A 22,222-nucleotide genomic window follows, 5' to 3' on the forward strand; every position below is an offset into this window, starting at 1 on the left:
ATAACCTCTTACTGGCGGTTACTGTTCATGGTGTACATAAATCTTTGCTGTCTCAGTCCTGCTGCATTAAGACATAGGGATTCTAAATGTTTTATAGTCACATGTCATTAAATAAACTAAGCTTTGTTTTCCGTGCTATCCAGGCAATCCAACTTGACAACAGGTAGTGCATTAATAACAAATGGACAGACAAAGAATTGTGGGGAGTTGTGCAGTATTCACCTAATGGAGGGTCTGGATTAAAGTATAGTCCTAAAAAGTACGTCTTTTACCAGTGGGAAATCATTTTAAGTTTGAGAGGAGTCGGAAATAAGAATCAAATGATGGCAATTAAAAAATATTGAGATTAATATGGCAGGGAACATTGATCAGAACATAAAACTATCTGAGCCTTCATCATCAGTTAAGACTTGGCTGATCTTTACTTATTTTGGATGCACATTCCTGCCTTGTAAAACAAGGTGATGAATAGAATGACATTTACATTTTATTTGGTGATGAATTGTTTTAGTAACCCATTTCAAACTGACAAAGCTATCAAATCTAAAATGATAAAATTTAGGTTGAAGCAATTGTCAATTTGGAAATTTCATATTCATGTTGTAACTAAAAATTTAGGTCAATCACCACTAAAAAGAAGAAAAAAAAATCAACACATCTTTTGAGGACCTTTATCGCAAGAAGCATCTAAGCTGAAGTGTTAACGGATCTTTCCTTTTCATGCGGTGCTGCTTTTTCTCATTATTCTGCTTTCATAAATACTGAGAGTAAGTTACTGTTCAATAAAACACACAGGAGTAAAAGAGTTGTTGATGACTGCAAAATAACATAATGGAAGTAGTAGGAAAGTAACAAGTTTGTTGTTGCTAATTGAATTCGTCAGCCCCATGTTGAATGCAGAGAGCCGACAATGAAGGAGAGAGATTTGGATCTTCCTTGCAAAGCAGCAGCCCAGGCTCAAAACCTCACATGCCAACTGAGAAGAGATTGTGCCATGAACGATGAAGTGGACTACACTTGCAGTGAGTTATAAAGACTGGTGATCCTCAGTTCAAAGATGCAAGGGACTACATTGGAGAGTTGACTGTAAACAATCTCAGTGTTTGCCATGTGACATTAGCACATCCATTGCTAATGGAGACAATGCACTGCTCAATAATTTAATGCTGGTGTTATGAACTAACAACCCTGTTAATTATGTTTGGGATTAAATGGATTTTGTTAGCACTTACACAGGAACAGCAATGGCAAATTCACCAGACAATGGTAAATTCAAAATAAGAGTTTTTTAAAAAATCAAACTAATAATAACATAACATTTCTTACTCATCTCCAAACGTAACACTAAATTCAACCCCACTATGCGCAAATTTAAAATGTTAATTTGTGTGTGTAATAAAGTCCCTCTCTGAAATGTTAATTTTTAAAACTTCAGCATCATTTTAGTTTTGCTTAAAAGTCTTCATTTCTCAGTTCAGAAATAGCTATGAAGCACTTTTAAACATCATATTTTCAGGTTCCTTTATTCACAATTCTGCCCTCTTTTCAAAGAGACAGGGAATGTTGCTATTTTCTTCCACGATGAATTCACAAACCTGGACAAAGGTTAAATGAAGTGGCTGTACAAACATAGACTCAGTAGAATTCTGTCCTCTTTTCAAAAGAGACAATGAAGTAGTCATGCTTATTTCAAAAGCCACTGATTCTGCATTCCTTTTTTTTCAGGAGTAACACATACAACATCTATTCTGGTTATTGTAACTCAACCCTATCTTTCACAAAATTTCAACTTCTGTGTGTCACAGGATTTTGACTTCTCTAAACGCCAAACTGAACTCTTCTAAAAATATCTGAATTGAATAATATAGTTTTCTAAACCATGTGCTAGTTATTGGAATTTTAAACAGTTGCCAACCCAGTTTCTTGTGAACCATGTGATCTTCATAACTCTGTATCATAGACAACACAACTCCTGTACCAGCCCACAACTAACTTACTAAGAATATTTTAATTCTTAAATTTAATTTACTAAGACTTTTTATATACGAGAAATATAGTTTAAATTAAAGGTTAACACAAATCTGTTTGAGTGGGCATACAACACCAATGTCTTTTTGTTGCCTACATGTGGAGCTGCTTGAAATTGTGGCAGGCTAGCCCTATTTAAATTGAGCCTCAGGTCTGAACTGGCGGATTCAGTTGGTGGAGGAATTCATTTCACAAATTCTGAAGCCAAAAAAAATAAAGTTAATAGTATGCTGTTGAGTGAGGAAACAGGTTTGGTAGGTCACAAAGGCACACAGTTTTGATGGGAAAGGATTTTATTTACTGAAGGCAAGTGTGGGAAATGGAAACAGATACAACACACACACACACACACACACACACACTTTATAGCAGCTGTGTGAAAGTAATAGTTGAGAATTAATAATGAACATGGGGAAAATGGTGTGGGAAACAAAATACACATACATACAATGAACAGGTACATATAATCAAAGATGCCCCACCACCCCTTTTCTCGGTGCAGGCATGGCTCTATGCCACAAGGGACACTAATTAAATGCTCCCAATCCTTGTAAACAGTGTACATCTTACCAACAGTTTCTCCAGTGCCCTTCCATGTTTCTAGGCCTGGGGTGAAGCAGGTGGTCCCAAACTGGCAAAGAGGGAGAGCAAACAACATATGGCATTTTTATAGTACTGAAGGGTCCAGCCCAGGTCATTAGCAGGACATAATAGCTCAGTGCCAGGAGTGTTAATCCAATTACAGCAGCCAATGGCCCAAGGCCAAGTACAGGCAAGCTGGAGAATCCAATGAAGGTAATTTACATGGGTAAAGAGCAAGATGGGGCAGAACCAAACCTTGATTGGCAGCTGTGTATCCTCCGACTAGGTAGGGGGCAGTGCTGTCACGTGACAGTCTCAACCCTTTCCAATGCATATGCCATAGAAGAGAGGAGGTTTCAAAATCTTCCAGTGTCCAATGCAGTACCAGAGAATGCAGAGGGTGCTTAATTAATGTGATTCACACATTTATTTATTTAATATTGTCTTTCAGCTTTGATTTATGAGCAAGTATATACTGGGAGGATTAATAACTCAGGGAAGATTTTTTTTTAATTCAGATGAATCAGGATTACATTTACTTGCTGTCAAAGTGTCATCTTTCACACGATCAACAATTCAGCCCATCTTTGTATAGTCTCTGAAGATATTGATTGTGTTATGATCAGATTCTCACTTTACACGACATTTTTTTTGTTATCTGCAGATTTACCAATTATTTTAACAACATTGTCATTCAAATCGTTAACATTGTTATAGGATATGTTAGAATCGCTATGGGTAAAATAAGTCTTTAAAAGAGATAGATTGTGGGGGTTTAGGTTACACTTCACAAACAGAGTAACTCTTCACAAAAGACATCGCATTTAAAATGCAAGAGCTTTGCTGAAGTGAGACATCGCATCACCAGTGATTTTGCGGAGACAATGGAACTGCTTTGGAAAGGACTTCAAAAGGAGGTGCAAAGTTGATCATGACCAGGCTCAGATACTGATAAGATCTTTTGAAAATTGGGTTTGGAGCCTTGGGAGAGATCTTTTGGCAAGACAGAGGAAAAAAAACAAATGGATGATTTCTCTTTTTTAGAGAGAGAATGAGAGTAGTAAGTTCTACAGCAGCAGTTGAGGCTGCAAAATGGCGAGCTGGAAGGTTTGTGTGAACAACCCCATTTTGAGGATGGGGTTCTGAGTTCAGCCTGTTGAAAACCCTTGTAGTCCTTACAGGAGGAAATGGCTGGCTAGAGTGTTTCTCCCGAAATAAGGGAAAAAAAGAGGAACTCTGTAGTGACCTGGAAGAAGAGGTTATGATTTAGAAAACCCATGTTGGGTCAGGTTTCTTTGGCAAGGCTCTGAAGAGACTGATTGGAGGAAATTAGTTTGTGTGTGTCTAACGAGCAACGAATCTCTCTCATAAACCAATGAGAACCTTCCTGAGCAGTAGCCATTTAACTTTAAGCACCGGAGCCTGGTGGAAATTACACATGTTAAATTTTGTGCACAGTATGAGAATTGACTGATACCGGTGAACTTGAAGAAGTGAAAAGTGAATGATTGGACAGTGAAACAGAGAACTTTCCTGAACATACACATTACATACACGTGCACTTAAAATTAGAAAGGTGTTAAGTTAGGTTAGGTTAAGTTAATAGTTATAAATTAAAGTTTGATCCTGTTATTAAGTTTAAAGAAAATTAAAAGCAACAAGTAACCATTGTCTTGATGAATTTCTATTGCGGCTGGATTTTTGAGTCCTCTGGGCTTGTAAAAATATATTGTAGATAACAAAGCACAGTGGACTCTGTGCAAACCCCCATGGCACATCATTGATCAGAGGCCTTCAATCAGAAAAGCAATCCTCTACTCCTACTCACAGAGTTCTTCCACCGAAGAGGTTTTGAATTGAATTGGCCAGCACACTTGGATCCTGTGTGACTTAACCTCCAAGACTAGCCTATCATTGGGGGCCTTGTCAAAAGCCTGGTAAAAGTCTATTTAGATAATATACACCATTCAGTCCTAATCAATCCTCTTGGTCACCTCCTCGAGAAAGATTTATGAAACAATACACAGATTTCACTGCAAAAGTAGAGCCGATTTATGCTGAAAAAGTTTTAAAAAAATATGGTATTTGGGAATTATTTTTTCAAAGTCATTTTAGAATACTAAATTTTATGTAAATTTCTGCTTTGTGCTGACAGATTTCCTACCACAATTTGATGAAGGTAGCCAAACAGAGTTGATGCCATTTCTCAACGAACCTGCTGACAAGCACTGCATCACTGCAGTGCCCTTTTGCAGCCTCCCATTTGGGTCTACCCAATTCACTTCATTGAGAAGCTTCAGCTCTTTCAGAAGTGGCTCTCTCCTCAACAGGTACGTTGTCAAAGGATGAGAAACAAAGGCACTACTGCAGTGGTTCTCACCCTTTATCTTTCCACTCACATCCCACTTTAAGCAATCCCTATGCCGTAGGTGCTCTGTGATGAGTAAGGGATTGCTTAAGGTGCTATGTGGAGGGCAGGCTGTGAATCACTGCTCTCAACCCAATTGTTACGGAAGTATTTTGCTTGGGGAAAATTACCATTGGCCCATTTCCTTGGGAGTTCTGAAACCGCGCACATAACGAGTCAATGAGGTACGATTAAAGCAGTGGGTTTCAAACTTTTTCTTTCCACCTTTCAAACTTTTCCTTTCCATTCCTTTTCGATAAAAGCATTCTTGTTTTGAATTCGGAGTTTTTGGGTTCTCATCTCCCACTAGGAACTCAAATGCCTGCATCCAGTATGGCGACACTGTACCAAGAGAGTGCGGTATTGGTGGAGGTGGCTGTTTAGGATGAGATATATTGTTACCATTATAAGTGGAAGTAATTAATCACATAGCAATATTCCAAGGGGAGTTACTTTTGGCAATATTTAATATTCTCAAAATGATATTATATCGATGCTGTTAGGTATTGCTGTACTTCCCAAGTGAAAACAGCATAGGTCAATGGTTCTGAACCATTTTCTTTCCACTCACATCCCACTTTATGTATTCCCTATGCCATAGGTCCTCTGTGATTAGTAAAGCATTGCTTATGATGGTATGTGGGTGGAAAGAAAAAGTTTGAAAACCACTGTTTTAATTGCCCCTCATTGACTCGTTATGTGCACGGTTTCGTAACTCCAAAGGAAATGGGCCAATGACAATTTTTCTCAAGTAAAACATTTCAGTAACAATTGGGTCTAGAGCAGGGATTCTCAACCTTCCCTTTCCATCTCACATCCCACATTAACCAATCCTGACTAATCACAGAGCACTGATGGCACAGGGGTTACTTAAAGTGGGATGTGAGTGGAAAGAGTTGAGAACCACTGCAGAGGTTTTAAATGCTATTAATTGGCTGTAAAGAATGACAAATGATTATGCTTAGCTGCGTTAGATCATAGGATGCTGAACGGCATTTCAAATGCAAATCTTTCTTTCTTTGGGAAGCTAAGCTAACCAAAAACAATCCGGACCTTAAATTTCAAAAATATGCACAATTTCATTTTTTTTAAGACAAATGTTTTATTTTCTCTGAAAAGTCCATTCAGAAAGTTATACAGCCCCTAATGCCTGCTCTGCCATTCAATAAGATTATGTTTGATCCTCTCCTTTGCCCCTTGGTTCTAGTATCACTTGCTTTCTCTTCCATCCAAAGATCTGATCAGAACAGTAAAACTGTTAAATTTTTTTAACAGAGAATAGACATATCACTCTAACCCCTTTTGCATTGACCCCCAATGGATAATTCCCAGGAATTAACTGGGAATTTACTGGAAAGGGTCAAGTGGATAAGGACCATTGTCCAAATGCCGGCATCATATGATGTCATTCCACGCTGAGGTTTAACCCCCTCTATCCCTATACTCACATCCCCGGTGTTTGCTGATAAAACCAGTGCAAAATCAATGCAAAAGAGGATAGCAGAAAGTCACCCATTTGCAGAGCAGGGATGAGTGTGTTCAGTGGAAAAGCAATTAGTGTCCCAGTCTGGTGGAAATGGCTTCCTCTCCCCGGACACTGCACAGTATCCACCTTAACTGAGATGCCAATGGAAAAGGGGCTCTTGACACTTCCTTATTCAATGGAGATTTGTTATTATCCTGTTTGTGCAAAGAACAGTGAGCTGAGATCTATATCTGGAAACATCTATGAAAGGCAAATGAAGCATGGGCTTAGTGTCATAATTACTGAGGCAATGGGATTAAAAAAACTGGCACAACTCTAAGGTAGGTCAACAGAAACAGATCGCTCCTCTCCTGAGATTCCCTGAGATATTGTCATCTACTTTCAAAGGCCTGTCATAGACGGCCTGTGCTCAGGCAGAAAGCAGGTCACAGACTTGTTCAGCTGTTTGGAAATTATGCGTGGGCTTGGTATCCACCATTCATGCAACGCTTTAATGCACAATGAAGCCAGAAAGAATATTGTGTGCACACAAAGGAGAACGGGTTTTAAAGAAGTAACTGTGCAGGGTATTAAAATGATGCATTATGCAATTGAATATCTATAGCATGGGATTTATCGAAAGAGGTTAATATTGTAGTTGAAAGGAATGCTTTCAGTGCTGCACTAGTTTAATTTCTTGGCAGGATTGATGAGAAAGTTGGTTCTAATGCACAGTATTTGTGGATTAAACAAGATTATCTGGCTTCTTGGAATTTGGCTGGAGGAACTGAGTCGTGACTTGGGGTCGCAACACAAAATGTTGACAATTTCACCTTGTGGAATTCCTCCACCGGTTGATTTTTTTTTGCTCCAGATTCTCCAGGCTCTTGTGCCTATCCAGAAGTATATTCTTGTTCTTCTGTCATCACTGGGGGAATTGCTGAAACTCCTTTTCTAACCAACAAAATTTTATCACCATGCTGTAGTGTGGCACGGTTAGCATAGCACAGTAGTTCGCAACCTTCCCTTCCCACTCACACACCACTTTAAGTAATCCCTATGCCATTGGTTCTCTGTGATAAGTCAGGGATTGCTTAAGGGATGGGAAGGTTGAGAATCACTGTTCTAGACCCAATTGCTACTGAAATATTTTGCTTGAGATAAATTGTCATTGGCCCATTTCCTTTGGAGTTCTGAAACTGTGCACATGATGAGTCAATGAGGTACAATTAACACTTTTTCTTTCTACCCACATACCACCTTAAGTAATCCCTTACTAATCACAGAGCAACAATGGCATAGGGATTACTTAGTGGTATGTGAGTGGAAAGAAAAAGGTTGAGAACCACTGGTGTAGCGGTTACACTGTTACAGCACCAGCGACCGGGGTTGGAATCCAGTGCTGTCTATAAGCAGTTTGTACATTCTCCCTGTGTCCGCTTGGGTTTCCCCTGGGTGCTCCTGTTTCCTCCCACACTCCAAAATGTACCAGGGGTTGTAGGTCAATTGGGTGTACTTGGACGGCATGGGCTCATGGGCCGAAATGGCCTGTTACCATGCTGTGTATCTATATGTAATGAGAAGGGGGTCAAGAAGTCAGATCATGGCCCTCTTAAAGGCACATAAGGATGGGCAATAAATAATCACACTTCTGTGATTAGTTCCATTTCATTACCTGCTCAAAGCTTATGCTCAACCGGTTCTTACCATTCCTTGCAGAGTTCCACCTTCCAGTTCAAGAATAAAGCAATAGAGGGTGTAAAAAATAACCCTGCTCGATCAAGCAGCATCAGTGGGAGAAAAAGAATGGTCGACGTTTCAGGCCAGCAACCTTCGTCAGTTCTGATGAAGGTCTCCAACTCGAAGTGTTGACCATTCTTTTTCTCCCACCAATGCTGCTCGACTCACTGGGCTCCCAGCAGATTGTTTGTTGCTCCAGATCCCAGTCCCTCGTATATCTGTAATAGATGTTTCTTGAGATGGGTAATTGGGGAAGTGTCGAAAGGGCGAAATCAAGTGAAACCTCTTTTATCTTGAAGAAGGGCTCAGGCCTTAATATATTTTTACCCTTTATGGACCAGCTGAGTTCCTTCAGCATTTCTGTGCGTTTCCACATTCTTTGCCTTTGTTCAAGTGAACCCTCTGGTGAATTGCAGATGTTGTGATCATGCAAAATTAGGTACAATTCTGTTGCTCCCAGGATGGGTAAAATTATGAAATTTATCCAATAAAGCACTGATATTCTCTCCCACCAGCCAACTGTGCCACACTGATGCCAAATTGTAAGCTGCAGGCAGAAGAAAGCTTACTTTACTGACACCAATTGGGACAATCTTAATGCCAACTCTATCACCCCCTAAGGATGGGAAAGGTGGAAAGAATTAGACAGGTACAGGGATGGCTTTAAAGGGATATGGGCCAAACAGAGGCAAATAGATAACGTAGTTGACGTGGACAAGTTGACCTGAGGGGCAATTTTCTGTGCTGTTTAATCTTATGAGAGAGTTGGTGGCTGAAAGATAGAAGAGAGTGAGGAGAGGCTTCATGTCAGATCTGGAGTGAAGTGAGTGGGGAATGATAAATAACAGGCTGGATGGCTGACCCCTGCTCCAATTTCTCATGTTCTTATCAAATCCACAGCTAAGTAGAACATAGCTGAATGGACTGCCACGTGAACGTCTGAGTGCTGACATGCAACAGAATGAGTGCTAATTCTCCGCACGGTGTGTCCTAAAAGAGTTTTTTTTTGCATCCCCTGGCCCACGAGTAACTTTGCCTTAAGCATGATTTCATTCCCTCTCACAGGTTTAAGGCAGATCTCAAAAGCAATCAGCCCTTGAAAGCCTACGCACCACGCACCATCTTTGATTTAAAGATCGGGCTCAGAGTGAAGATCATATTGCCGACTGGCAAAATTGGAACAGGTGTGTTGAAGTATATTGGCATGTTGCCGGGCGTGCCAGAAGTCTGCTTCGGAGTAGAACTACAATTTCCTGAAAATGGCCTCCGCAATGGAACGTTTGCAGGGCACTGTTATTTCCACTGGTGAGTGGAGCAGTACATAAGCTTTATGAATGTGAAAATGTTTGCTAAACTTGGTTACCTTTTCTTCCCACTTTGTTTCCTTTGAAAAACCTGTCAGCAAATTATACATTTATGGCATCATTAACTCATTCTTCTTTTAATCCTTAGCTTCTTTGAATAGGTGATTCATTGGGGCAAGGAATTATTTTGTTAATGGAGACATTTGAATTCTCATTTAAGATTTGCCCCAAATTATTCTGAGGTAAGGTGACATATACGGGATCTCCATTCTAGCTAAAATGCACCAAAGGTAAATGGCAGGATGTCATCAGGCCTAAACTCTATTATTCTCTGAAGTCCACCTTTCTTCAGCTAACACCAGAACCACGAAGGGGAATCCCTTTGTTTGAGGTGGTGTTTTAATTAAATTTGCAGCTTAATTAACTTCAAGATATTTTTTTCTTTTTTTTGGAAAATGAGCTTTAAGATGCACAAAACTCCATTTATGCAGGGAGATTGGTGGGGCTGGACGGGTGGAATTTACAGACGATTTTAATACGCTCCATTTTTCATGCATGCTTTTTCTAGATGTTTACACTGTAGAATAAGGCATGTTTCCAGAAGTTGCAGTATGTTTAAAGGAAACAAAGACCAGGTAAGCTTTGAAGGAGTGGAGGAAATCAACAAAGTGACTTTCAAGGGAGCACAGGAACTACCACAGTGAATGTGAATCTGCGATGCAGGTGATTTTAAAGGGAATTTCAGGAGTTAAGACACCAACGTGTGAAGGGGAGTGATGAGCCAGGTGCTGAACCATTACTATTTATGGATAGTGCAGTATCAGAGTTTTCGGTGCTTTCATGACATATACCGAGGAGAAAAAGGAAGAGAAATGTTACAGGGCTAGAGTTCCAAATTGAAATCATTTGAAGTAAAACACAAAAATCTGCAGACATTGGTTGAAGTAAAAACACAATAATGTAAAACTCAGCTGCTCAAACAGTGTAATTTTTATACAGCTAAGATAAAGATAACAGAACCAATGATTTGGGCTTGAGGCCTTCATCAAGGTTGTAGCCTCACTTGCCAATCAAGGTTAGAGTCTGGCCACCCATTAATGCAAACCACTGGCTCATTTAAATGATTTAGTGTCATCAGTGGGCAGATGCCCAGCTCAGAACAGTAGAAAACAGTGGTTCCCAACCCTTTTCTTTCCACTCACATCCCACTTTAAGAATTCCCTCTGCCATCGGTGCTCTGTGATTAGTAAGGGTTTGCTGAAGGTGGTCTGTGAGTGGGAAGGGAAGGTTGAGAATCACTGCTCTAGACCCAATTGTTAATGAAATATCTTGCTTGAGAAAAATTGTCATCGGCCTGTAATGATGGTGATCATGGTTGCAATGCAACTAGCAATGCCTTAAGGATTATAGCTCCCGCTTGATTATACTTGGCTGCCAGCAGGGGACCGACACAGAGCAGGAGACTGCAGTATGTTAGATCTGCAATAGAGGCTTGCAGCCTCATGTCATGCCTCATGGTGCTGTTTACAACAACTTTAAAGTAAAGAACTTTTCCTTCATCCATGTGCTGTTCTAAGAACTCACACATATGAATACAAGATGAAACATGGCCCATTTCCTTTGAAATTATAAAACCGTGCACATAATGAGCAAATTAGGTACGATTAAAACAGTTGTTTTCAAACATTTCCTTTCCACCCACATACCACCTTAAGTGATTCCTTACTAATCACAGACCACCTATGGCATAGGGAATACTTAAAGTGGTACGTGAGTGGAAAAGAAAAGGTTGAGAACTACTGGTACAAAACATCGATGGATGCCATATTCTTTCTCTCTGCCTCGTAGTTCAAGCTCCGGACATCACTCCGTTCCAGGTCAGTACTGTGGACATTGCTTGAGGAGATGCGGGTGAGGTACGCACTACACTGAGGTGAGCTGAAATACTGCAAAAGATCAGTACTTGCCGAGAATCGCACCCCTGTTCGTATAGGGAGTGTGTTTGGAAGTCCCTGTCTGTGAAGTATGTACACGTGCGGGAGTGTGTAGAAGATAGGTTGCCACTGGTATTGGAGTCCAACTGGGGTCCGATGTGAATGCCTATATAATTGTTTAGCAGTAGAATAATTGAGTATCGTTTGGTGTCTTTCCCTGTTTGTTTCCTGTGTGTTCAAAAATAGTTACCTTTGATTGTTACACTTGTATCCGGACTCATCCCTCTATGAACCAACCGAACCTGATACTTCCCCAGAACAACCGCCCCAGACTAGAAGGGTCGAAGGGCCAGTTTTCTGTGCTGTATGGTCATTGCCATAACCTAACCCTAAGTGTAATTAAATGCAAATATGTGAAAAGCTCTTCATGAATGTAATGGGCCAGTGGGCTCATCTCTCGACCGTATAACTATCACAACAAAGCAGAGTTGGTATCTAATTAATAAAAAAACATTACAAATTACAGCAATTAAAAATATGCTTCGATTTGTTTCCAGTTTTACGCTTAGTTTTCCATTGTGCCAAACTCTGATAGTTTGTTGGATCGAGGTAATCCTGGAGATTGACTGTACAAAATTACAGGAATTCATTTCATCTCTCTCATTTCAGCGACTTGTGCTCCATGTTTTCCTTTTTTCAATTGGTGAACTGAATTTGGCCCAAGTGTGTGCTGCACATCCCCCAACAAACCTTAAAGTCATAAAAGTAATTTATTCAAAAGTAGTCAAAGTTTCCCTTAAGTAGAGGAGCTCCAGCAAAATGGGTGTCACGCAAGGTGGAATTAACAAGATGTGCTCAACTGACGAATGCGTTTCTATTTCCTCTAAAATCCCCTTCCTTATAGCCATTTACCTACTTTTCGATTCTTCAGTTTCCTTCGTTATAATTATCCATTTTACAATAAAGAGATTTACTGGATACAAGAGAAAATGCTGGAGGCTTTGAACAGGTCGGGTAGCATCTGCAGAGAGAAATAGAACCCAAACTCCAGGTCGATGACCTTTTATCAGAACTGGTAAGAATGAGAAAACATGTGATTTAAATTGCAGAGTAGGGGAGTGGTGGCAAGAACAATGGGAATGCCTGTGACTGGGTGGGGATCAAAGATGTTCAAGTTCAGGCTTATCTGCCGTAAAAGAGAGGATGATGAAATGCTTGTTAATCACAGCTGATGTGTGCGGAGCAGAGGAAGTAATGGGACGTTATTTACATCCAAATACACCTACATCCCCCTGTATAATTTTGAATGGTAGGAGGAAACCAGAGCCCACCTAAATGAAATCCATGCAGGCACTGGGAGAACATACAAGGTCCTTATGGGATTCCAACTCAAATTCCAGCCACTGACGCTGTAACAGTATTGCACTAACTGTGGCGCTCATTTGTTCCTTTAAAGCAGATGCACCATCAATAACTTCAAAAGACTAGAAGCTATGTAATACTAACAGGCCTTTATTCCCAATAGAATGGGAATGATCGATTGTCATGAACTGAGAAGGGGGCTGTGGAACAGTCACCTTTATTCGGGGCTTTGTGGGAGGGGCCACAGATACAGTCAGCCAATGGAGCGTGCCCAGACCATTAAATATACATGCAGGCCAATGAAGTGGAAGTGAGGGCAAGTTTCGTCCTATCCTTATTGAGTGTAGGAGAAGGGGGTTGACAACACAAGGGCAAAAGTGGAGAAGAATCAGTGACTGCCTTGTCAACTATGGTGGGGGGGGGGGGAGAGGAGGTGAAGTCACAGTTAAGGATCAAAGAAGATATCTCAGAAGCACCGATGAGGAAACTCTCATTATGAGAACAAATACGGTAAATCTGAAGGAATTGGGAGAATGGAATGGAGTCCTTATGGGACACAGGGGGAGAGGGGGTGTGGTCGAGATAGCTGCTGGTGTTGGGCTAGTACTGCATATTTAATTACCAAATGATCTCCTGATGGCTGTCAGAAGAGGGAAGAATGGAGAGTCTCCTCCTGTCGGTAGGTAACATAGTTGGAAGCAGCAGTATGACATCCAGTGAGGAATAAGTGAATCTTGAATAGAGCCCATTTCTCCCAAAACTTTTAATGCTAATGAATCATCTGAATTAAATAAACTGCTTAAAAAAAAACTTCTGCTTCAGATATGACCATGTGAAGGTAAGAGCAATGCTGATCTAATTCAATTTCTAATGTTCTTGTGAGTTTTTTTTCATAAAAATTAAAATATAACAAAATACTAAACAAATAATTCTTACTTTTGGTAAACCATGTAAAGCCATAAAACTCTAAGTAATTACGATGAGATTCGTGAATCCGATGAGCAGATTTTGTTACATTCTCATTAATATTTTCCCAACCAGAGACATTTACCACCATAAGTTTCATCTCACATTTATCGACATTGGAGAGAAACTATCCTTGTGACCCGACACCCTTCTTGAAGTTCTTCCTGAAATATTAATGTTAACGCACAATGCAGAAACCTCATCTGGTCAGACACATTATTTTCTCTCTCTATCATGGAAGAGGACATTTAAAGATTCATTCTGAAGGAAACCTGAAAGCTTACCGGAAAGGGCTCAGGCCTGAAATGTTAGTTATATATCTTTCCCTTCTATAGGTGCTGTGAGACATGCTGAGTTTCTCCACAACTTTTGTGTATTACCCTTTGGTGTTCAAAAGTACATTGAGAAGCAAGTGAAAAGTATTGGGTTTGCCCCGCATAACTGCTATTAACAACAGAAGGAAGTAACCTGTCTCTAATTGCCACTGACCTATTTTATTTCAGCCTGTCAGAAATATTTCCTTTTGTTTTATCCTTCTGCACCACGTTTGCGGCTGAAAACTACAGTCCGATTATCCAAAATCCCCAGTCATCCAAACTTTTTTGGACTTGGAACTGACGTCTGTTCAACTCTGAAATTTTTCTTTGGATAAGAGAATGTCAGGAAAAAATCAGAAATCCTCATTTATCTGAAAAAAATTTGAAGCCGAAACGACATCATTTTGCCTCCCAAAAAATTTCGGATAAATGAGGATATCTGAAGCAATCAGAAATACTCAATTATCTGAAATTTTTTCAGAGCTGAACTAATGCCATTGATTGAAAACATTTTTTTGAATTTTGGAAAAACCTCCAAGTGGAATTTTGAGTTTTTGGTGTTGGATTTATCTTGCTTTGTTCAGGTTGTTTTTTTTTTTAGTGAGAATTAAACATCATTTCATGCTTTAAGAGTCTTCCCTTGTTTGTTTAAACACTGTTACAAGTGATTTGCTGTTGCTACTGGGCTGTTTTTAAAAATGACCAGTTCTCCGAAAATATCGTTTATCCGAAATAGGCCCGGTCCCGACCATTTTGGATAATCGGATAATCAGATGAAAGGTATCAGGGCTGAAACATTAACCCCATTTCTCTTTCCACAGATACTGCCAGCCTGTTGTGTGGGTTAAATGTTTTCTGGGTTTTTTTGTAATTTAAGCTCCTGCTGTTGGCAATGTGCTTTCTGCTCCTGTCGGTAGATAATGAGGTCTCCTTGTACTCTTGAAAGCAGTAATATGACATCCAGTGAGGAATAAGTGAACCTTGAATAGAGCAATTCCTCCTAAAATGTAATGTTGATGAATTAGCTGAATTAAATAAACTGCTAATGTGCCTTCTGCACCAGGAGGTGATTCCCAAACATATGGGTCCAGTAGTTAAAATGTTACTTGCTGTGCACAATCACATAGGACCAGAACAGGCCCCTCAGGACATCAAATTCATACTGATCATCAAGGATCCATTGGCACAAATCCTGCCTCACAACTCCCTTGAGATTCTACCATTCACCTCCTTACTAACAGCAAAGGACGTATCAGAAATCACATCTTTGGGATGCGGGAGGAAACCAGAGCACCCCATCAACATCCACTTGGTCTCAGGGAGAGTGTGCAAACTCCACACCGGAACTTATGGAAATGTAAAAGAATTACTCACAAACTGTAGCTTGTCCAGGGTTAACTCAGCAAAAGAAAACTCATTCTGCCATACTGTATGTTAGTTTTAATTCATTTTTATTCCAAAATAAATGATTTGCGCATCCTGATCAATCATTTGTTCTGTTTCTCTCTATTCAGCAAACCCAGTCAAGGTGTTTTTGTCAACTTTAACAAGATATTGATGATCCTCGAATAGAGATGATTGTCTGAAAGGAAGATACTTCTACCTACTTAGGTACCTAAAATAACATTGGATTAATGATGGTAAAACCCAGCCACTTTCCAATCCAAGGCATGAAAATACAGTGACCAACATGGAACCACATTTCATATTGCTCCATAATTCTACCTTCCTTTGTAACATCACGGAAGGTGTTCATTTTAAAATAATCTCTGATACGTTCTGTTCAATGCTAATAAATGTGTAGATTCTGCCTTTTTAATTGGAGAATATTTTTGTTCAAAATTTCGTGTGGGACATGATGAGATGTTATTAACTTAATGCATGAACATTTGATCTTTCTGCATATAACTTTGGCGGCTCAGCACAGCGCTGGAAGAAAACCCATGGATTTGATCAATATGGCCCTTTCAAACTGTCACGTATAATCAGGTTAACTGGGCACTTTGCATGGTTAGCGCCTCAGTTATGCAGCAATTTGAAAGGGTCCAAATGGGTCAACCCTGTCAGAACCCAACCCCGTCCCTAACCCACTTCAGAGGTAGTCAGAGAACCCGGTTAAACCTACCTAGGTCTCGTCCATGGCCAATTTGAAAACAAAAATGGCCACTGATGTCTGCGGTGGCGACTGTGTGTCACCGGGCAACCAGCATCTAAACATCTGGCAGTGCTTTCGGTGAGTGCATAACCTCATTTGCAGGGGCGGGATTCCCCCTTAAATTGCTGGGTTGGTGATATAATGGGTAGATCTCCCTGCAATTTAAAAGGTGCTTCCAGCACCTTTGCCCCAGTAATTGCACCCGGGTTCCAGATACTGCAATTTGAAAGGGGCTCTTATCGCCATTGGAGAAAGATGACATTAGAGAAAGGATGTGGTGAATTGTGGTGAGGCAGGGTAAATTCAGTTGTCATTTGATTCCTTGGATGAGGTTTCTTCTTTAACCAAAAACAGCCTGCAAAGTGGGGTTGCAACTAATTAGCGCTTCGTCAATAAGGTGTTTCACACTTACAAATTTATGAAATCTTGAACAGTTTGCTTGTAATTTTGGAATATAGTTCTCTAGTAGATTCCAGCACTGCAGCTTTTTTTCTACAGATCACAACTCTATCCACGTATCACCACTCCACCCTGAATGACTCATTTTCCATCTGATCCCTTTACTCCTCCAAGCTCTCCTTTTGTCTGGTACCTGCCCATCAACTGCCTCTGCCCATCAATCTTCACCTCTTCCTGGTTCACCAATACCCACTCTTCCCTATCCAACCCCTCCAAACCAGTCCACATTGTTCGAGCCATCCCTTCTCTGCTCTGCTAGACTTGATGAAGGTTGACAGTTCTTTCACTCCCAATGATGCTTCTCAACCCATTGAGTTTCTCTGGCAGATTGTTGCTCCAGATTTTAGTGTTGGCATTCTCCTGCGCGTATTATTTTCCAGGAGCCTTTAAGACTTCTCTACAAGAGTCTTCTCCGGCTATTTACTTTTACTCCTTTTCGCCCTTCCTGATAGTTTCTGTTACTTTTGCTACATTATGGCAATTGCCCCAAAACCAATTATAATACCTCTATTCCCTTGCATTCCTAAGAACAAAAGGAACAGGTCCTTGATCTTTTGAACCTTCTTCACCTTGCAATAAATCACAATATCACTTTCCCATTCTCTCTCCGAACCAGTGACTCCCCAGTGAAGATGTGCATTTCCAAAGCGTGATTCAAAACCGATGCAATCACAGAAACTCTGTATCTGCAGAACTTGGCGAAGAACGTAACCCTTACCGGCTTAACGTAGGCAAATTGAGAGAAATGCACAACTCTCTGGTATAGTTTCCCTGAACTAACTTTTCTGAAGTTTTGGGGAAACCCGTAAATCGGAAAGGAAGTTGTGCATTAAAGAATGTAAATTTCCAAATTCCATGGTGCCGCTGCCAGGAACTTGTACCAGAGACAGATTATATAGCCAGTTAAATTCCTTCCATTGCATAACCTCCATTTGAAAGTCTGTCACCACGGATTCTCACATTTTAGCAATACATACAGTACTTCTTTTATCACTAAAGCTTATTTTGATGTTTGCCTCCACATCCTGCAGCAAGTTTCATGTTCCTTTCTTTTTAAAATATATTTATTGATTTGGTAGAGAAATATTACATTATATATTTCTACATATTACTTACATAACTTTTATAGAATGTTATTCTGAATATGAATAATATTGTCTTGCACACAATGCTCAAATAAAATGGAAATTTCCTTTTGCAAACTTCACCTTGTATTCTAATATTTGGAAACGTTCATTACAGGTTATAAGTTTCACTTTGCCACCACTCTGGGTAAAGACCTCTTCAGAATTAATGGCAGAATTGCATTTATTGCTTTTGGTTCTAGTCTGACCTCGAGGTAGAAAAGCTTCTCTATCTGTACCCTAACTCATCCCTTTACTGGAAGGAACATTTCCACTCTACTTGATCTTTATTGACAGATGTAACTTCATTTTGATGTTTTTTTTTTAATTCTTGCTCCTTCTTCAATGCCACCAGGTACTTTGAAAATTATAGATCCCACAATTTTTCCGTTTTAGTTCCATGAATATTCTTCAAATGAACCCAATAGATTGGTTTTCTTTGATAACTTTATTAAACTCCAAGATAACGTTTGATAATTTTGGTCTAGATCCATAGTCCCTTCTGTTTCTGTCCCCTCCTGTGGTGTGCATGTTATTGAAGATATATGGCCTTGACTCTTCCTACTGCTATGTGCCCAGAGGACCCCAAAACCCAGCAACAATCGAAAATCACCAAGACAAATGGTTATTTAAACAAAAGTTGTTTTTAATTTTTTTAAAACATAAAAACAGGATCAAACTTTAACTTATTACTATTAACTAAACTTAACCCCCTTCTAATTCTAAGCACACGTGTATGTAATGTGTGTATGTTCAGGAAAGTTCTTGGCTTTAATATTCCAATCATTCTCTTCTCACTTCTCCAAGTTCACCGGTATCAAGCAATTCTCATACTGTGCACAGAATTTAACATTTATGAATTTTCACCAGGCTTTGGTGCTTAAAGGTAAATGGTTACAGCTCAAAAAGGTCCTCATTGGTTTCAGAGAGATATTTCTTATTCACTGGATGCACACAAACTGATTTCCTCCATCACCCAGTCACTTCAGTGTCTTGCCGAAGAAACTTGCCCCATCATGGGTTTTGCAAATGATAACGTCTTCTTCCAGGTCACCACGGAGTTCCTCTTGTTTCCCTTATTTCAGGAGAAAGACTCTAGCCAGCCATTTCCTCTTGTAAGGACTACAAAGTGTTTCCAACATGCTGAACTCAGAGCTCACAACCTGTCTTCAAAATGGGGTTTTCAACAAGCTGCCAACTCACCACGTTGCAGTCTCAATTGCTATTGCGGAACTGACTTCTCTCCCTCTCTAAGAGAAGAATCCTGCTTTCTTTCCTCTCTCTCTGCTCGTAAAAAACCATCACCCCTCCCAAGGCTCCAAATCCAATCCTTAAAACAATCTCATCAGCCTCTGAGTGTACATTGTTCCATTTGCATCTACTTATGATGTTCCATCCACAGCAATTCCACTGACTTTTGTAAAGCCATTGGTGCCTGAAAGTCTGGCTTCAGCAAAGCTCTTTCATTTTAAATGAGATGTGAAGTGTAAGTATCTGTTTGTGAAGTGACCTACACTAAACCCCCCAAAATCTATCTCTTTTAAAGACTTATTTATATATAATATAAAATATAATATAACCTGTAACACTACCAAATAGCATAAGTGAGATGAATTAAAAATACAGAAGTGAATCTTAAAGAAGTAATGTGACACGTATTGGAAGTGGGTACATAGTACATAAGGCACGGTTAGCGCAACGCTATTTCAGTACCAACAATCCGGGTTCGTATCCGGTGCCGCCTGTAAGGAGTTTGTATGTTCTCCCTGCGTCAGCGTGGGTTTTCCCCAGGTGACCCTCCTAAAGCATACTGGGTAGTATGTTAACTTGAGTGTCATTGGGTGGCATGGGCTAAAATGTCTGGAATCAGCTCCTACTGTGCTGTAAATAAATTTGACATTCTGATATGCAATCTGGATTTTGTGCTTCACCTTTCAACCAAGGAGTGAAATGCAAGAAACTAAACACTTGAGATAAACGTCTCTCCTTTCGAATGGCAGAATTTTTAATGACTAAATTACTGGAGGAGGGGTAAAATAAAAAAAAAACAGTTGAGGTCTGTAATTTGTCATTGCTAAAAACTCCAAGGGTTGGATTTTGACTTTATATGAATACTAAATTCATGACTTGAACCAACAGTTCAGTAAAATCAGTAGATAATAAGATTTTTGTATTTCACTCTTATCACAGGAACATCTCTTTACAGAAGCATTTTTGCTTTCTACACTGTAACAACTTGTCCACAAACAGATTTTAAACAGACCAAGTGATTGTGATTTAGTTCCTTTTGATACGTTTTGCATTCTTCTTCTGCAATGATTTATGGATTTCCCATGAAGGAAGGATTTCTAAAACAGAATGAGAAAGACTGTCCAAATAATCCTGAATCTGTGGTCATATTCTTGCACTTGAGAGGATCATTTTTAGAATGAGAGCAGAAGCTAGGATTTCCAACTGTGTGCCAGGTATTTCATGACTTGGAATGAGAGAAGGGATAGACTACAGAGAATAAAAGAGAGTTTAATTGAGTCTTTAATCATTAATGAAACACCTTTGGTCAAGCTCACGAGGAGAGTCCATCAAAGTGTGTAATAAATCCAAATCAAGTAACAGATGCTTCCTTTTCCTTTTGGTAACTTTCTGCTCTTTCATTTATTGAGATGCACAACGATAAGATTACAGGGATGGTGCAAGCAGAAGCAATTTTAATCTGTTGGGGAATTGGTTGTGTACTTCACACAGCCCTCTTAAGTGCTCCCACAGGTCATTCCCAGAGTTTAAAAAAAATGGTCCAAACAAAACTAGTGCGCTACTTAATTTGCTCAGTGGTGGATTTCAATGAAATACAATATTATTGCTGTGTTAGCATGCATTACCATTTCAGGGCAATGGTGCCCCTAACCACAGTTAGCACCACGCCTTAAAGCGCCGGTGATCGTGGTTCGAATCACGCGCTGTCTGTTTGTACGTTATCCCTGTGTCTGTGTGGGTTTTCCCCAGGTGCTTCAATTTTGTCCCACTGTTCAAAACATAGGGGGGCGGGGGGTGTAAATTAATTGGGTGTAAATTGGACGTCACGGACTTGTGGGCCGAAATGGCCTGTTATCGTGCTGTATATCTAAATTTTAAAAAAATTAAATGCTCAAAAGAGCCATCGAGCACTGAACTAGTGTAGAAATGGCAGATTGCGGGCAGGATACAATTTCCTTGCCAGGAAGAAGCCCAGAAGAAGTGACGTGTGGACTGCTCGTAGGTAAGGTTCCATTAAATTGAACAGTGATGAGCTCACAGAGATACTGATTGCAAACATCTAAGGACTTTGTCTTCTGAGGCCCATGTCAGTCTATCTGATGGGCAGTCATTCAGCTAATGGCAGGGAGGGGATGCACGGCATTGTTACCATTACTCCAGGACTTCCACTGATTCCCACAGTAAACGAATGGGCAGGGGTAAGAATCGAAAGCAGCATCAAGATGAGGTGGAAAAACTCCAAGAGGATAGAAATTACGATCATGGAGCTCCGTGCCCAAGGCATTATTTAAATTTATTTTCTATCTATGCATATTGCCTAGTTGGTGAGGACTACATGTATTGCCCAATCCATAATTGTCTTACTTTAATGTCCTACTCGGGGATTTGAAGGTTAATAACATTGGTAGGACAGGAGTCACAAATATGGCAGACTGGCTAAGAATGGAAGATTTCTTCCTCTGGAGGCCATTTAGTACATCAGATTGATATAAATGACAATGCTTTAGTTTTCATTGGTTATCATCTTACTTTCAAAATCCCAGATTAATTTAATTTAAGATCCACCATGGTGGGATTTGAACTCGTCATTCTAAATTGTTAGTGCAAACTTCTGCATTACTAGATTGCTAATCAATTTACTGCTCCACCACTGTGCACACTGCAGTAGCCACTAAACACGGCCTAGTCTGCACTATTTGTTTTTATTCCAAATTCTTTGCTATCATTACCTTAATTCAGCTTTGTCTGTGAACATGGATGAACAATGTCCAATGTAACTTACAAATAAAAAGCTCTGTAGATTAGTGTCATAAAATGAACCCTCTGTGGTGGCAGTAGTCCCCAAGGCCCTGCCGCCATAACAGTTCATCTTCCTTAGCTGTAATCCTTGTGTGCCCAATTGTTTTTGACCATGAGGGTCCAATAATTGCTTTGGAAAGGAGCAGTTTCAGACATCGATGTTCCAAGAGACTTGTGGTGGGAAATGGAGGTTGAATGTTGGGCATTGTCAGCCCAATCTGGGTCGAGATGAGGTATGTCCTGCTAGAGCTCAGAACCTGTTAAAGCCTGGCTGCGCTGAAATAAAAAACTGCAGCAGAAACATGGAGAATTCAACCCAGTTTATTCAC

At 40.0% G+C, this 22,222-nt stretch overlaps 1 protein-coding gene across 1 annotated transcript in view; it reads left to right on the plus strand.

Annotated features, from left to right (window-relative positions):
* LOC138741562 (uncharacterized) overlaps positions 1–15,704 on the plus strand; it is a 33,594-nt gene extending 17,890 nt beyond the window's left edge. Inside the window, exons 3-7 of the mRNA XM_069895819.1 lie at positions 884–1,022; positions 4,766–4,940; positions 9,288–9,527; positions 12,365–12,535; positions 15,620–15,704. Of these exons, the coding sequence (XP_069751920.1) occupies positions 884–1,022; positions 4,766–4,940; positions 9,288–9,527; positions 12,365–12,497 (687 nt within the window). The 3' untranslated portion in view covers positions 12,498–12,535; positions 15,620–15,704. The remainder of the gene's footprint in view (positions 1–883; positions 1,023–4,765; positions 4,941–9,287; positions 9,528–12,364; positions 12,536–15,619) is intronic.
* Positions 15,705–22,222: the final 6,518 nt, after the last annotated feature.

The sequence above is a fragment of the Narcine bancroftii genome, chromosome 8 (genome assembly GCF_036971445.1).
Source record: "Narcine bancroftii isolate sNarBan1 chromosome 8, sNarBan1.hap1, whole genome shotgun sequence".
Taxonomy (NCBI): domain Eukaryota; kingdom Metazoa; phylum Chordata; class Chondrichthyes; order Torpediniformes; family Narcinidae; genus Narcine; species Narcine bancroftii.